This window comes from Cardiocondyla obscurior, linkage group LG03 (genome assembly GCF_019399895.1).
Source record: "Cardiocondyla obscurior isolate alpha-2009 linkage group LG03, Cobs3.1, whole genome shotgun sequence".
NCBI lineage: Eukaryota > Metazoa > Arthropoda > Insecta > Hymenoptera > Formicidae > Cardiocondyla > Cardiocondyla obscurior.
This window is the reverse complement of record NC_091866.1, coordinates 10114956-10132006: the sequence shown is the minus strand read 5'-3', so window position 1 is coordinate 10132006 and position 17051 is coordinate 10114956. Positions and strand designations below refer to the sequence as shown.

Genomic DNA, 17051 nt, shown 5'->3' with positions numbered 1-17051 from the left:
TCAGTATTATTTTTATTCGCTATGAGCCTCATGAAAGACAGGAGTAAAAGAAAAAATTACTTTCTTTTTTTTTTTTTTTTTTAAGAGCGAGAATCTTTGACGAACGCGAATAATTTCTAAATTTGCATCTTCTACTTCGGCGCGCGTTCGAGAGGTGAAACGTTTGGGATGCAGTGGCAAAACATTAATTTCAAATCGTGGATAAATGTTTGCTCGACCGATCGTGCTCGGGTTACGGGAAGGGTGACTACATTCGAATAAGCGAAGAGGGCCGAGACTACCGTGAAAGGACGGTGTTGCTTATGGTGGCGGCTATTGGAATCCGGGGAATCGTACATCCATGGAGAAGATGGCAGTGGACGAAAGAGAGAGGGAGATAGAGAGAGTAAAGAATAGCGCTACGTGCCTCGGGTGCCAACTCTTCGAGGTGGTTTATATGGAACAATCGCACGAGCGAGCCATGCAATCGCGTCAGGGTGGCTTTCGGGAAAGCTGTTAATGGCCGGTACCTTCAGAATACACGACGGGCTCTCGGGTTTCTCCAAACACAATCACAAACGATTGAAATGGAGCCACGTTATGATTCGAATAGTTGAAAAATTTAATTGCAGTTTTGATTTCGAGCACCCCGCGTATAATAAATACGGCGCTATAACAAGATACCGATGTAATTTGTTTCAGCCATCGTAAAATCTCCGCTGTATAAGAGAGCTTACTTAGCTACGTTATGCTAACTACGGGAAGAGTCATCGTCACCTACTAAAATCGTGGAGCAATACAAACGAGGTATAAGACGACGGGCGTCATCGTCGGCGCTACGACATGCAGGAGTCCACCGTCAACAGCGAAATATTTCGAGCAAGTAGGTCGTAAGAACTCCTAATTAAATGTCCGAAAATACGCGCGGTGCGAGTATTTCGGGATACAGCGGTGCGTGAACGGCGACGAAAGGATGTCGAGTTCAATGCACGCCGACCGACCGATAAATATCTCCGAGATTCGCTTGGTACCACCGCTTGGTACAAACGCGAAGACATGATCTATTATATGCAATTGCCGTGACGTATTAAAACGTTATGACAACTGCGACGTACTCGTTTTGCGAAACAATGTAATCCCGCGAAATCATAGTTTCTATTTTCAGACGGAATTTTATTAGGCAAATATATCTCGATCAAAATGTACCTTTTAATACGATATAAACTGTCAAACTCGTTAAAAGAAAAAAGAAAAAAAAAAAACCAAGATACGAGAAAAAGCGCGAGAGTGAAAATAAATTAAGTAGCACGTGTGATGCTGTTCGTGGACGCGCACAGTCCAGAAAATCTTGTGTAATTATATTTACTGAATTGCGGTAGACAATGGCAGCTTTATCGAGCCTCGGCGATCCGCTCGAATTCTCGATTCGTATCGCATGTGTTCGAGGGATGGCGTAAATAAAATTTGGTTAACGGCATATTTGAGCATCTGCCAAGAAAAGCTCGTTTGTACCGGGTACCCTCACAGTTACCTTAGCGAGTCGGTCACATCGCACATTTGATTAATAATAAATCAAGTTCAACGTGTGATTATGCAGAAATATTTTCGCGCTGCGTCAAGGCGTTATTACCTGGCAATGTATTTATTGGGACGATTTTATTTTGCCAATGTGGTCCTCGCGATTAAAATAGATAAAATATTAAACCTATACTGATGAAGTTACGACACGAGTTACATAAAGATTCGCGCAACGCAACGTTATAAAAATATGTGACTTGGAGAACGAAATCGAAGGTTCGTTTCGTCGCCACAAAAGTTCCTTTAACTTTCTCAAGAACGCAATTTACAGTTTTGCGCAAATTTTCGACAAGTTTCAACCGTATCTGTTTGCATAATGTTAAGCTGAACTTTTTACATACCTTCAGAACTTCATATACGTTTTTCTTTTTTCTTTTTTTTTTTTCCTTCTTTTATTAAGTAAACTGAGAATTTTCTGTTTTCACGCGACAAGCATTTCTGTTGTTTATCTTTTTATAAGCTTATGTCAATGTTTCGTATTGGCACAACTTCCAAGTTTGCGGCAATTTTACGCCTATTCTTTCAAGCGCGAGATCGTAATAAAGCGATGTACAATTAATTACGTATACGGAATGAAATATGGAGACGCAGAAACGTGCAGGATGAAATGCCGAGGAAATAAATTCAATTCCGGCTGAACCGATGAATTATGCGAAAATGCAACAAAGGATGCCATCGTGTTTAAAGAATTAATAATGTTTAAAAGACTGGCATTACACATCGCATGATTTCCCGCGTGGCTCATTATAGTATAGTTTGATACTACGGCAAGGCCATATTGCGATTTCATAATTACATCTGCTATTGGATACTCGCACTTTGAGCCTACTTTTTTCTTTTTTTCTAGGAAAAAAAAAAAACTCGCGTTTAAAGACGCGTTTGAAGAAAAACAAAATCGTCACGGGCATCATCGGTAAAAGCGTTAGAAAGCTTTAAGCGAAGCAATAAAATGTTGTGAATTAAAGCGTCACGCCGTTGTTTAATTATTGCACAGTTTTTGAAATAAACGCGGCGTATAAATGAGAGGCACGAGGCTGTTTTACAAGGACTTAAAGCGAGGCTCAGTCGGCGCGTGGCGCGGAAACCTTGCCACACGACCCTCGGGACGATCGCCAACTTATCGAACGATACCTCCTACGTAGCAGTACTATTGCCATTAGCGAAATGAAAGCTGCACCGACTAAGCCTAACTTATGACTTTAATTATCGCGCAGCCATTATGCGCTGTTGTTCAGCCGTTGACATCGGCCTCTTTTCATAAAGTTGCGAGACTTATAGTACCCTCCCCCGCGATTGCCGCAGCGTCGACCGCAAAATTTTTATTGCAAAACGTGACTTTTGACGTACGCGAAGACAAGTATAGAAGACTCGCGGATGAAAAGTTGCGGGAATAAGATCAATAAAATATATTTTTGTTATGCTGCAATTCATTATTGTCGCTTGCCCTTCGAGTATTACCTATCTTTTCCACTCGAGTCCCATAAATGTGACGTAGAAATTTACGCTTTTCATAAGCACGACGAAAAGTCATATCGCTAATTACACATTAAATTTTTGTTAGATACTTAAATATTTGTTAAAACAAAGGAGGGGCAATGGTCCGGGGGATACGGCGAGGGGCGAGCAGACACAGCGGAGGAGGGATATGAGCGGCGAGTCGTTTTAAAATACATCTGAGAGACGGCGTTGCTTTTCAGAGGAACGAAGAGCTTTGCGCGCGATGGAATAGCTCTCGCGGAGTATATGACTGCGAGATGAACGACGGGACGAGATAGACGGGCGTCGGGTAGATAGGTAGGCAGGCATGAGAGAACGAACGGCAGGAGAGACCGGACGTAAAGGGAGATGCATTGTTTACAGTAATGAAGGCGTAAATAAGTGATGAGCCGAGCGACGCATCGATCTCGCTCGGCCGAGCTTTGCCTCTGACTCGCTACGGCACTGTCCTCGGTAAATTCACCCCGTCGCATCCCCGTCCGTCCCCACAAGTCTGCGGAGGCATTCGAGGGGAACGTAGTATTTTACCGCTTTCGGTTTAATAACCTTCTTTCTAATGCCGCCCGGCAAACGGCATACCGGCAGCGGCGTACATTTTTCCGGGATATTTATTACGATTGAAATTAATTTTATCGCAGCGCCGCAGAGATCGGGCGATTTAATGTGAATAATAAAAATATCGACCACAAAAAATGATAAAGAAAAAAAAAATATATATGTATATGTATATATCAGTACAGCCGCGCGTATGTGACTCTTCGTAGACGCTTTCATATAACACGAGTAATATTATTTTAATATGCATTTCAAAAATTTTTAATTACTCCTGCTCGCACACGGTGACTATTTAACGGCGTATCGTAGATCATTTACGAGACGTGCTCCCTTAAGCGCAAGTAGTACAGCCATCGTACGGTCAAACGAAAAACGGAATAAATGTAAAACGGCGTATATTTGGGACGAAAAAAAAATTTTCCAAGTATATAAGTGCGCGATGACAAGAGACGGAAATTTAAGAACGCATGATCGACGCACGTATCGATGTACGATGGTACAGGAAAATATTTTCAGCGTGTATACTTCACGTACGTTGCGCGCAAGGATTAAAAAAAATCATCCGCTCAAACATTTCTGCGTAGACGGGAATAATTACTATTTTCGTTATAATTGTGCTGACGTAATATCGCCGCTACCGCGGATTGGGAGTTCGCGGCGAGCTCCAAAAATACCAACCCGCCGGATTTTACAACCAATACCGGGTCAACGTTACCGTCGCTGTCGATCGATTTATCGCGGTCCGCGTCTCGCCAACATATTTACTCGATTAAAAGCATTCACCGGCGTACACTCTTGGCATACACATTTTTAATCTGCTTTCGACGTATCGCGCACGCCCGCTTGTGCGCCACGTCGAGGCCCGGAACGCGATTTCCGTCGTCGTCGGCGCGAGACACAACGGGACGGTCCGCACATGTCTGTCGCGAATGAAATTAACATTGAATAAGAGCCGCGGCTCGCTTTATGCTTCATTGAATCGGCTGTAAACTCTCCCGCGTAACGCGCAGAGCGTCTTGTTTTCCCGCGCGCACATTTGCGCGGCTCGCGAGCGTATGCGCGTCACACGTCGAAAGTTTATCGTCGCCGCATTAAAAAAAAAAATTAAAGGAGAGAAAAAAAAAAAAGAAACATTCGTGTAAAACGAAGGGGATCGCGAGCACGGTTTTACGTCGCGCGACTGGTCTGAACGCGTTAAAATGAATCCGCGATGCAGGTCTCACGCAGAGCAGAAATTGAAAAATGAGTTAATATACCGTTGCAACGAGCCGGCAGAACTGTGAGCGACAACATCAAGGACGCAGTACGCGAACATCAAAGTGACAGTGAATTATGACCAATACCGTCTTAATAGCCGCGATAAAAAAGTATACTATTGCCGCCGCTGGACCATATGCCTGCGCGTTTAAATGATCTTTTCCCTCCCTTCTACTCTCCTCGCGTCCTCACGGATCTACGAGGATTCGTTCTACTTTACATAGAAATTACCTTGACTCAATTCCGATAAATGACGGCGGAAACAAACGTGAATCATCGCACTTTTCATTAAAACTACGAATAATGATCGATCAAGGTGGTAACAATTTTTTTTTTAATTTTTTTATTATCTTATCACTTCGAGACTTCTCGTTTTCAACACTCTGAGAATGACCTAAATAAATGATAATCGTAAGATACTGCCGTTTCACGAAATCGCAGCGAATTTGACGGAATATTACAACACGCAAGGATAGCCACCAAAGAGATCAACATCGAATCGAGCTTACGTCATGCTCCATACGGGAAGATAGTCTCTGGTATCATCGGGAGCATCTCGTCGCCGTTCGCCACGCCTAATTATCATATCTGCGTGTGTTGCGCATCGAGAGCGCGTGTGTACGCATCCGAAAGGCGCTACGTCTATTTGAACCGAAATCGCGAGACAGAACGTGGTCGAACACGTGGGAGTTGATCGAGAAGAAATTAGTGGCCACCGCACATTAGCGGCGCATTAAAAATAGCACGGTGCCGCGGCGAAATAATTCTCTCGGGCCGAGAAGAATGAGGAGAGCGACGTCGAGCTAAATTCTTGGTTTACAAGTGGAACGGAAGCGACTATCGCACAAAGCCGTGGCTCCCGCGTCTAATGGACTCGTAAACGAATTTTATCGTCGTTACGGTTACGTGGACAGCTGGCTAGCTCGGAAGCCATGTCGCGGAGAAGAAGGCTCCAAATAGCGAAATCTCCTCTACGTCGACGCGAGTATTGACGACCGCATTGTATACCATCGACACGTTACTTTGACTAACTTTGCGACAAAACACGCAAGTGCATGGAAAAAAAAAAAAATTTAAACCTTTACGTTTCCACGATCGGGAGATTTTTCATTCTCCAGCTAGCCGAAAATATTAAAAATCAAAAATAGCACGTTCACATTTTGCCCGTCTATAAAATGATCCGCAACGGGAAACGTCAGTCCGGTGTGAATCCGTGAAAATCTATTGTACGAATCAATGAAACGCTCGCGGAGAATTTAAACCGAAATAAAAGCATCTCCATTATCCATTCTTATGGGTAGATTTATGCGTCGGAGAGTGCGCCGTTGCAGAGGCGCCTGCTCGATCGAAAGAACGCGTTTACAAGCGCGGCATTCCATGTTAGTCGGGGTCTGAGTTATTTGCAGTCAGTTGCGATTGCACCGAGATCGTGGCCTCTTTTTGCGCGAAAGACGACGGGAACCAGAACCATCGGCGAATGAGATAGCCGGCGAGCATCCGACGGGAAACCTTATCGTCTTAACTGAACGATCGTCGACTCGAAGTTTGTCAAAAGGTCCTGTTACACATCTAGGAACGAGTACGCCGAGTTTGATATCATCCGGGTCATACAACTCCGTATTCGGAGACGGGCGAGGAAGCTGCAATGAAGTGTGATTGTCTTATATTTAGTGAATCAAAGCTCCTCGAGGCTGCGAAGGCGCGCTCGCGCGCGTTTAAAGGCAACAAGCGACATTAATACGTAGCGGCCTATCTTTAGAGGCAAGCTAATCTCGGTCCGCGCGAGGAAAGAAGAGACACGGCGCGATCGAAGCGTACGCTGGGCGCGCGGGAGTTGCGTTAACGATCCCGCATGTGCGCGGAAAAGAAAAATTCGACTTTGACGAAAAGATGCGCGGGCCGAAATAGGGATGGACGGACCTTCTGGAAGAAGGTGAAACGCAACTGATGAGCCTCATCGCTGTACGCCAAGCGGCTTTACTATTTTTGAAAGATGTTTATCTGACCTGAATCAAATATATAGTTATGAGTTCCAGAAGGCACTCGATATTTCCCCGAAGAGGTCACTATTGGCCATCGCCGCCGCCGCCGCCGCCGTCGCTCCGCGGAACGCCGCACCAAAAATACGCGTGCCTGCGGTCGAGCTACTTGTCGGCGCATTCGTTCGGTTGCCGCGATATCTTCGGCGACGTGCCAGAGTTGAGCGACGACCGGGGATAGCGATGGCGTCGATATCCTCGTGGCGAGACCCGTCCAATGTCGTACGACAACGATGACGGAAAAAAAAAAAAAACTTGACGATAAAGCGCAAGATTTACGTCCAGAAATTAAATTCAGAATTAAGAATGCCGTACTTTGTGAGAAAGCGTGGTGAGAAACATCGTTATACGAGGGCTGGGTGTACAATACCGCGGAACCACGCGGTTTGCTGCAGATGTAAACGAAGCGCAGTGCGCGTCGCGAGCTAAGAGATCATTCTCGCGCAAGATATTCGGAGCGGAAGCAAACGTCCGACGCCACTGGACACGTGCAGGCTTGGCTACATCGTTTGTCTTGCGGACTTTGTTAGCCTTGTTACATATGAGAGCGATGTGTACTTCAGAATATCGCCGCACGTCGGAATCGCGCCGGACGAAAATACTCGCTGACGCTTCGCAGTTTCGATAAAAGAACCAACAAAAATGATGTTATACGAAGATGATCTATGTGCATATGTTTACGCGCGTGGCAGATTTGATATTTTTTTTTTTTTTCTTTATCTTTTTTATCGAAACTAATTTTACAGAGGTAATAAATTAAAGATGAGAAAATCGCTTCCGACAAAATTGTTTTTTTAAACCGCGAACTTTAAGGATAATTCGCGGACTCTTCATATGCTACACACGTACGGTAGCGTGCGCACGAGGGATTAATCCTCCTGAAATTACACGGTACATAGGACAACGGTGTCATTCGCGAAACGTTGGCCAAGGAACACGTGCACCCGTTTGTACACTAAACAGCGTACTGACATCCTCGGCATTTCCACGAGTCATAGTTCGTCATCGTGCGCGGATTAACATACATAAACGTGCCCGTGTACACGCAAGTCACGCCGTATTCGATAGGTGTATCTCCCTGTAATTATCGATAATCCTGCGGGCGAGGTAGGCCGCTTCCTTGGTTTCCCCGACAGGATATTAGAAAAGGAAAAACGTCGCTCGCCGTACGCCACGTTCCTGCATGCGGGATCGCTAGTTCCTCGGGGACTCGTTCGCTCGCGCGAGACAATCGCGCGCGGAATCGCGCCGTATAGTTGCACTTGCGCGGTGTCACGGTCGAGTTAAAATTAGCAAGTCAACCGGATTCGCGCGTCGCGCGACGAGAGAGGCGTGGAGGCGCCTCGGCGTACGAGTGCCAGCTTAAACGGGTGAAACAATGACGGCGATCGCACTCGCGCCCGCGTCCCGTGTGCACGCCGCGGCGGTTTTCTCGTCCTTGCCGCGGGCTGCGAGCATCCATCCCACCGACGATGATAAACTTCCGTTACGTCAATCCGCGGATGACGAGCCGCGTCTCCGTCACTGGACCGAGTTGCGAAATAAGAATAATTTAAAAAGTAATAGCTCCGGAAATTTTTTTTTTTTTTTTTTACGTTAAACGTTTGTTTCGCGAGACGTTCGTGCACTTTTATTATTCGAATTTATTGCTCGAATAGTCGTAATGCATAAATTCTATGACGCGCGACTCTTGGATACGACTGTTACGCGCAACGTCGCTAATTTTCAATATTATTTTTTTTTTTCACGCTGCAAATTGCTCGCGAATCCGACCGAATGATGCACCGAGATTATTATGCAATCGTAACACAAGAGAGGTTGGGGCATCACGTTATTTGCGCCTCGTTAATGCGGGGTATGCCCCGCGGGGGAGGGAGGGGGGTTATCATCGAATTTCATTTCTCGCGCAAAATTGAACCGTATTCGAAAACAAAGATTAATTCTTTTTTTTTTTTTTTTAATATACATGGCATAAAAATAATGAATCTCCAACAATATTTTCGGTCATTTCCGATGCGGCGTTCGAGCTAACGTATCGATATCGATGAGGCAATTTCAGGAAAAAAAAAAAACAAAAAAAAACAAAAAAGATAGAAAGAAAAACAACACGTAGAACTACTTTTCGTTCGCGAGACTACCAGGGTGTCGCGTCGAAATTACGGCTACGTCATTTGCGAATGTACATTTTGCGTCGCACTGTTTGTTTGCGTTATCACCGACCGCTTAAAACGAAAATGTCGAGCACGACCACGCAGTGCGGGACCGGCGCGATGTAGGTTGCAAACGCAGAGAACGTGGATATCGATTTCAACGCGGTATGTACGAGCATTGTGGAATGTGCCTCGTACATTATGCCAGATCGCAGTGGTGTGCGGCTGCACCGTCGCTTGCACCGCGAGGCGCGGAATCGACAAGCGCGTCTGCAAAATCACAAGCTGCTCGCAGCGACGTTATAGGCCGCGTACGTGACGTACGTGCAAAGTGTATCAACCATAATCGGTGGAGAAGTGTAATTTCGCGGGGCCGAGGCCCCAAAGCGGGTATAAATAATTCGCGCTTGGCGAGTATAGACATCGCCTGCGAATATAGACATTTGCTCGGAATATTATAATGTTAATAGCAATAAATCAATAAAAAAAAAGAACATACGCGTCCGTTCTTTCTCTCCAATTACACCCGATAACAGTCGTAAGATCGCGCGGGTCTTTTGAGCGTTATCGTGACGGCCGGACGGTGTACCTTGACGCATGTGTGACGCGTCCATTCACTGCAGAAAAACGCGCGCTCGTCGATTACGGCTGTGGAAGCGTTTAGCGCGATAGGAATTGCGCAGCTTGCGCGAGGTGACGAGAACGCGCCGGTCACAATTTGCAACGACGCAGCGATTACGCGACCGGTGTACGTCGCGTCGCGTCGCGTCCTTCTTCGATAAGAGCGCGGTGTTAATTTATGTACGCCGCGCGCGATTTATCGTAACCGCTTGTTGCCGCGCAGCAAACGATTTTCCGTCGAGCCGCCGATATCTGCCGCCGTTTATACACGTTTACGCGGATATAGGTGCGCGCACCGCTGATTAATCGGGACGATTAGAGGCGGACGACGCGCAGAAACGAGCCGACGGCTTAAGAGCCGTGGCGAAACCTCGCGGGCCCGTTTAAAAATCAATCGCACGCTGCTTCGTCAAATTAACAGCGGGGTGGGCACTATCGCCCCGCTTTCGCGTTTGTGCGTCGAATAATATGAGGTATTCCGACGCGCGAAAATCGGCTCGGCGACGGACGAGTACTGTTTCATTATCGAATCACGTTTCAAGTGGTACGCGCGCGGTGTAGAAACAAATTGAGAACAACGTTACACGCTCGTCGAGCGACGCGTTTACAGCATCACACGTTTTATAGTCGCGTTGGTGCACGCGGTGTACAAATATACGTATGTATATACACCCGCGAGCTGGGAAAATACGAGGGATACGTATCAGATACGTGGCGCAACGTTTTTTCTTTTATTTTTATTTTATTTTTTATTTATTATTATTATTATTTTTTTTTTTTTTATAATCAACAAGAATACTGCAAGTGTTTCACCGATCGACTTGCGCGGCAGAAGCCAAGTCCCGCCGGCGATTAAAGTGTTTTACTCGGCAAAAATAAGGTTTAATAAAACGGCGACTTACAATGTCGATTGTGCGGTAATTATGACAGGAGCGCGGACTTTGTACAGGGTCAAGATAAAGGGTCGCGTGAGAAGGAAACGACATCCTTCTTGAGCTCATTACGGTATGCAGATTTACGTCGCTGGCATCGGTAACCCTTTCTGTCGGAAAGCCCGGCCGATCGCGCGTACCTCGCCGTTTTATGGACGAAGAATGGTCAGCGTTAGGAAAGCGGTGACAATAGGAAAGAAAAAGAGGAGAAGATGGGCGCGCTACTCGCGTGCGTGCAACGATTATCATTTGAATGCACGGCACGACTGCTCTTTGGCACCCCGAAACACGACTCGAAATCGGGTAATTTGAATATTCCGTCAATTAAGCCGCGGACGCTGTTTTACATAGGTGAGGACGGGGTTATTAACCGCATGCAATCGACCCGCTTTATTTCGACAGCATCATCGGCGGCAATCCGCTATTTGTCGCGATGCCGATCGAACTTGTCGGTCCTCAAATCGGAGAATTAATCCTGCGACGGTGTAACACGCGATAACGAAGGAACCGCTCCGGAATTCACGAGATAGAAATACAGAAATTAGATGATACGAGTTAAATGAAGAGTTACTTAATTAGTAGTTTCCGCTAACATTTTGATCAACTTTTACCTCATCACAAACTTGCACGGCACACTGAGAGGAGGGAGGACGGCGAACGAAGCACCGCACCCTCGCCAGTTACGCCACTGGAAGCGTTTTCATCTGCGTGAAATTCCCGACATTGCTCGCGATACGAAGAAGATTCCGCAAAATCCATTCCACGCGTTATTCTTCCCTCTGCAGGAAAGGCAACTTTGGCAACGATCGACGTTCACGGTTTTCCCTTTTCTCTCTCTCTCTCCCGCTCTGTCGAATCGAGCGACAAGCGCATCAAAATGCGTCATTGATTTACACATCAGTAACAAGCTGCAGCACTAAATTCTTACCGAGCAATCGCGCGTTTGTTCGCAACGTTTACCATTTCTCGATTCTCGTAATTAGCGGTAAATTAATATTCGTCCCGAGCGCCGCGAACGCGGTTGAATGTTTCGAAAACCCGCTTAACGTCCATAAACACAGGCGCAGCCCTTTGGCTAAGCGAGCGAGAGGCTATGAGGAGTAAAAGAGGAGGGAAAGGGTTATGCTTCGCAAATCGTATCGATCGCGCTGTATTTACCGTACGAGTTTTACGAATTACATCGCGGCACGTTTGAATTGCACGGCATTTTGATACTTGAATTCTCCTCACCCACTCGTCGATGATACTCGCGTCGCTTTTCACCGTAGCCGGATGAATTTGTACGTTGCGTATCCGACGCGTTGCATAAATAAAAAATTATTTCATTAGTCGCTAAACGAGCGATATTACAGCTTTATACAACGGAACTCCGTTAAGTGGCAGAAAATAGTTTGAACTCTTAATTAAGTTTCACCCTTCTTTTTTTCATTCTTTTTTTTATTTTTTTATTTTTTTTTTTACCGTTTTACTTGCCTATGTTAAATACACGACCAAGAAATTTGTCGACGCGATTGTGACTCGGAGGTGTACCTGATATCGAGCGACAATTTCGAAGGTTTGCGATAAGCGAGCGACACGAAGTCCGTCTCGATGGACTTCCGGCCTGATAACAATGTCAATTCGGAGGGTCCGACGACAAGAGGTTCTTACGAAAAGAACGTGGGAGAGTTATATCGAGGTATGTAAATCGATCGCACGACACTGGATTCTCAAGCCCGATTCGGTTCCGCGCTACCGTCGCGTAAATAACATGTCGACGTGTATGTGTGTGTGCGTGAAAAATTATCAGCGAAGAAATATAGAAAGATTGACGTTAATAAAGGCGTAAAGAAAGGTATAATCAAATTTATTAGCACAAGCCTCTCGGAATGATTAATTATAATCGCGCGATATCGCGCGCGTTGATCCCACTATCGTAATAAATCTCTGCAGATCGCGGGAATTCCGTATCGCACTGACGTCAAAGTGATGTCGGTGACGCGCGGTTGTGCCATCCGGGGATATTTGCAGAAATGAGATTGTGAGGGTCGACTCGAGTGGAAACGAAAAATCGCCGCAGCTCCGGGCGAGAATGAAAATCCGGGACGGAATCGAGCGGGTAGAGGAGCGGAAGATGCTTGCGGATGGGATCGAAGGAGAACGAGCGGATCAGACTAAAGAGGAGAGAGGCGTCATTCGCCTCCTCGACGCATTGAGATGCAAATACGCGCCGCCTAACGTGATTTACGAGGAAGGAGCGTGCTCGAGCGTGCGACTACGAGGCGCTTCCGAGTCAAAATCCGTTCGAGCAGATAAGATCTGTCCGAGCACCCGCCACAATGGACCAGGGGATTTTATAGCGGCAGGTATTCGCACGCGGCGCCGGAGGGCCACCGTTTTCTCTCGGTCAGCAAGTTCCCCGCGGGATTGACATAAAAGGGCCGCGGCTGATCCTGCAAGTTTCCGTGACCTGATGGAGATTCGCGAATTGCGGTTTACTCTGAATCTCTCGCGGATTCTGTGAGATTAACGTTCCTACGTTTTCGTTGAATCGACAGTAAAAATAAGCCTCAAGTTAATTAACTCGCATTGTCAGCTGGCATTAATTATAAATGTGATAAATGTAACGTAAAGAGAAATGACGAAAAAAAAAAAATAGAGAAGGAAAAAAAGAAGAAGAGAAAAAAGGAGAAGAGAAAAAAGGAGAAGCGTCGGGGCTCGATTATCACGTCAGCTTTCCTAACGATTGGCTGTCATTGTTTACAGGGAGATACGTTCGCGTGGACATCTCTCCGTTGACAGTTTTATTCAGAGAGCTCCCTTCATCGACAACGTTGCAAATTGAATCGGCGCTCTTATGTACGCGATTCAACGCGACGGCAAGCGTATCGACGAGTGCGGCAAAATCCTTTTCAATTCGTCCAGGTGAAATCTTTTGTATAACGAGCAGACGTATAGGGTGCCTCATCGACGACGCGACGCCGGCGTCACGTGCATATTGTCACGAGCGCAGCCCCGCGACTATCGTCGCGGAGCGTATTGACGCGGATTGCAGGCGCAGGTTAAATCGAGCAGACGGCGGTGGTGGCGTCGCGACGCCGGCTGTGCGCGACCGCGCAACCCCTCGGCTGTCCACCATCCCCAACCCCCCCTCCCCCCCGTTCGGAAGCGTCGGCGCGGAGAGACGAAGAGACAGAGAGAGCGAGAGAGGTGCAGAGAGACGTGAGAGGGAGGACGCGAAAACGGGGGGTGGTGGACTCTGGCGAGAGGGAAAATTTACAAAGAGGACTGCCGCCACTGGGAGGTACGAGACTACTTGTTGCGCGTCACGGCGCCCCCGTGACGCCGCGGTGCTCCCTTTCTATCCCCTGTATCACCGCCGCGTTTCATCGACGACCGACACCGCCGCCACCCGCCGTCGCCAGTGATGCCTCGCGATGCCGACGACAAAAATAGACGCGTCGTCGCGGCGCAACAGATATCACTCGGCTGAGGCCTCGAGTAGCTCTCTCTCGGCTGCTCCATCGCTCGCTTCGATCGCGATAACACCGATTGGCAAAGCGACCCGTCACACGGCTGAGAAAAGTCGCCGCGTTAAAACTTAATTCGATACAGAACATACGTTGTCGAGAATTCCGTACTAAATCGACTTTGATTACTTGGACTAGATGAACTAAAGATGCGAGATGTGTATAATATATACATATATAATTTTTTTTTCTTTTTTTTTTTTTAAATTTTTGTTTATCTATTTATTAAATTTTATTCATTGAAAACCGTAGGGATAATGCAGCCCGAATAAAGCACGAATGATATAGATTTCGCGCGTAGTCGTTTTATCAGGTTAGAGTAACAAATTAAAAATTAAAAAAATGAATGCGATGATATTAATTAAGCACAAGCACGATTTGAATAAGAATCTTACCTGAATCTGATTGCCGATGTGAAGCTGTTGTGCCTGATTGATCTGCAAGGTTGAGGTGCCTGATCCCGAAGGAGGTCTCGGTGGCGTGGAAGTCGTGTTGAAGGGTCCTTGCGAACCGGCCGGATTAGGTCCACCTCCCTGCGACCCTCTCGGCGGTAGCGGATATCCCGGACTACCGTGATTCGGCATCGAGCCCGGACTACCGTACGGCGAGTATTGCTGTTTGTAACCGCCGCTAGGTCCCAGCATGCCGGGCTTGCCGCCCGTCGCGGTCGGCTGAGGCCTCTTCATGTCCGTAAGGCTCGCGGCGAATTGAGTTTGCGAGCTGACAAACATATCGTTGGTCTGCTGATTCTGGAAGGTCGGGGTGCCATTGTTCTTGTGGTACGAGCCGGTCCCCCCGGTCGTGGCTTGGTTCTGGCCACCGGTCGGACCGGTGCTGCCGGGACTGCCGAGGTAATCGGAAGCGCCACCGAATTGCGAGAACTCGGCGTAAGGAGATCTCGCCGTCGGACCTCGCGCTGCGGCGGCCGCCGCGGCCGCCGCGGGGTTGAATCCACCTAGACCTAGTTGCTGGCTCTTGTGCTGATGTTGCTCGGCCATCTGCTTGAGCGTCTGTGCCGCCGGGCTCATTTCCGATTTGAAATCCAGACCGGAGTAAGGCAGCCGGGCAGGCGAATATTGCGAAGAGCCGAGAGCGCCCGGACTCGAATTAGCTGGCATCGTGTTGCCGTTATTACCGCTGACGTTACTATTGACGCCGTTGTTCGTGCCGTTGGCGTGCTGCTGCTGCTGCTGCTGCTGCTGCTGATGGATCGCATCCTTATCATCTTCGATCTTAATCTGCCCGTTATTCGTTGTCGGCATCCCATTATTATTATTACCACCGTTATTATTGTTATTAACAGCGGCGGCGGCAGCCACAGCCGCGGCCGCTGCCGCGGCGTTGTTCGCCAACGTGTCAACGCTCTTGTCCTCAAAGTCGAAGTCCTTCATAAACTCCGGATGGAAGTCCGATATCTCAGAAATGAGGTCCTTAAACGCGTCCGACGTAATGATCTCGTCGCCGGTGTCCTCGCCCATGAACTCGGTGAAGCCGGGAAAACCGGTGCCGTTCGCCGCGGCATCCTTTTCCAGTGCCGCGGCGCACTGTTCCAGATCCACGAATTCGTTGTCGGGTTCTTGTTTGCATTCGACCAGGTTACCGATGTCGACGCAACCAATTCCGCCACTATTGGCGGGACCACCGGCGCCACCACCACCTGCGCCGGGCGCGCTAGGACCCCCGGGACCGTTCCCATTGCCGGGCTGCGGTCTAGACGCGGCGGATGCAGACGCATCTGGACCGGGCTTCGGCGATGAGGACGCGTTTAAAAGATCGCTCTTCACCGAGGCGTTCGTCAGCGCTTTCACCGTAACGTTCGTCGATATCGCTTGAGCTTGAGAGTTATTCGCCGCCGAGGTCGTGAATTCCAGCTGCTGTACGATCTGTACTTGGAACTTAGCGAGACACTCGTTGCCATCATTACCGCCACCGCCACCACCGCCCCCGGGTGCCGGGCCTGTCGAGTTCGTGCCGTTTCCTGGCTGATGCTGGCCGTGGCCGTGATGAGGCCCGCCGCCGCCACCGCCACCCGGACCCTGCTGATGCTGATGCTGCCCTTGTGTGCACTGCAGCTTAACCGGCGGCTCCCCGAACCCGCCATCGCCGCTGGCACCACCTGCTGGCTCCAACTCCTCGGTCGTCCTCTTGAGGAATTTCGGTTGCTGAAACGAAAACGAGGATAGGTTTGTCAATTGTCAATGGACCAAAACGAAAAGAATAGCAATAAAAATTAATCTGCCGAGGCTAAACAATTTTTAGAAAAACTACATTTGTTTTTTGACTCTACAAAAAAAAAAAAAAAAAAATTTTTTTTTATCAATTCTATCAATTTATTTTATTGTACTTTAATTTTTTTTTTCTCTTTTTTTTTTATCATACAACTTCGGTCAATAGTATCAATCGTCATTCGAGTTCGTCAAGCTCGAATCGTAGTGGTGTTTTAAAAGAGTACCGCTTTTTCCTGCTCTGCTGCTCGTCGACCGAGCAACGCGAGGTATTTAGCTCGTCGCTTGGTGTCGTCGAGTTTGGTTCCACGGCTTTTTCTGCGATTAACTCGGGCAGTTTCTCACCGTACTTGTCAATACTCGCGAGGTTTTTTCATCCGCTCTCTTTATACGGGCGACGGCCGCCCGCGGAGGGCCGTTTTGTTGCGCGGAACGTAAAGCCCTGATGCCGTGGGTCGTAAATCTCGCCGAGCGAATCATCTACCGAATCAAAAAGATTGATGGCACGCGACCACACGCTAAGCAATGACGTTTTAACACCGTCGAACATGCAAATATCGTTCCCTCATATTGGCTTACTACGTAACTACACTTAGAACTCCTCAGATTTGATTACATTAATGTTGAACGGATACTTTTCATATCTAATTACTAAAGTAAGACATAATTGAAGTATTCATTAATCATGTAAACATCACCGTAAGACTGA

General features: G+C 47.6%; 1 protein-coding gene across 2 annotated transcripts in view; it reads right to left on the bottom strand.

Annotated features, from left to right (window-relative positions):
* The window catches only part of Mam (neurogenic protein mastermind), a 130139-nt gene that overhangs the window by 24055 nt on the left and 89033 nt on the right, over positions 1-17051 (bottom strand). For both annotated transcript variants that reach the window (XM_070654456.1, XM_070654457.1), the window contains exon 2: positions 14513-16279. In XM_070654456.1, coding sequence (XP_070510557.1) covers positions 14513-16279 — 1767 coding nt within the window. The remainder of the gene's footprint in view (positions 1-14512; positions 16280-17051) is intronic.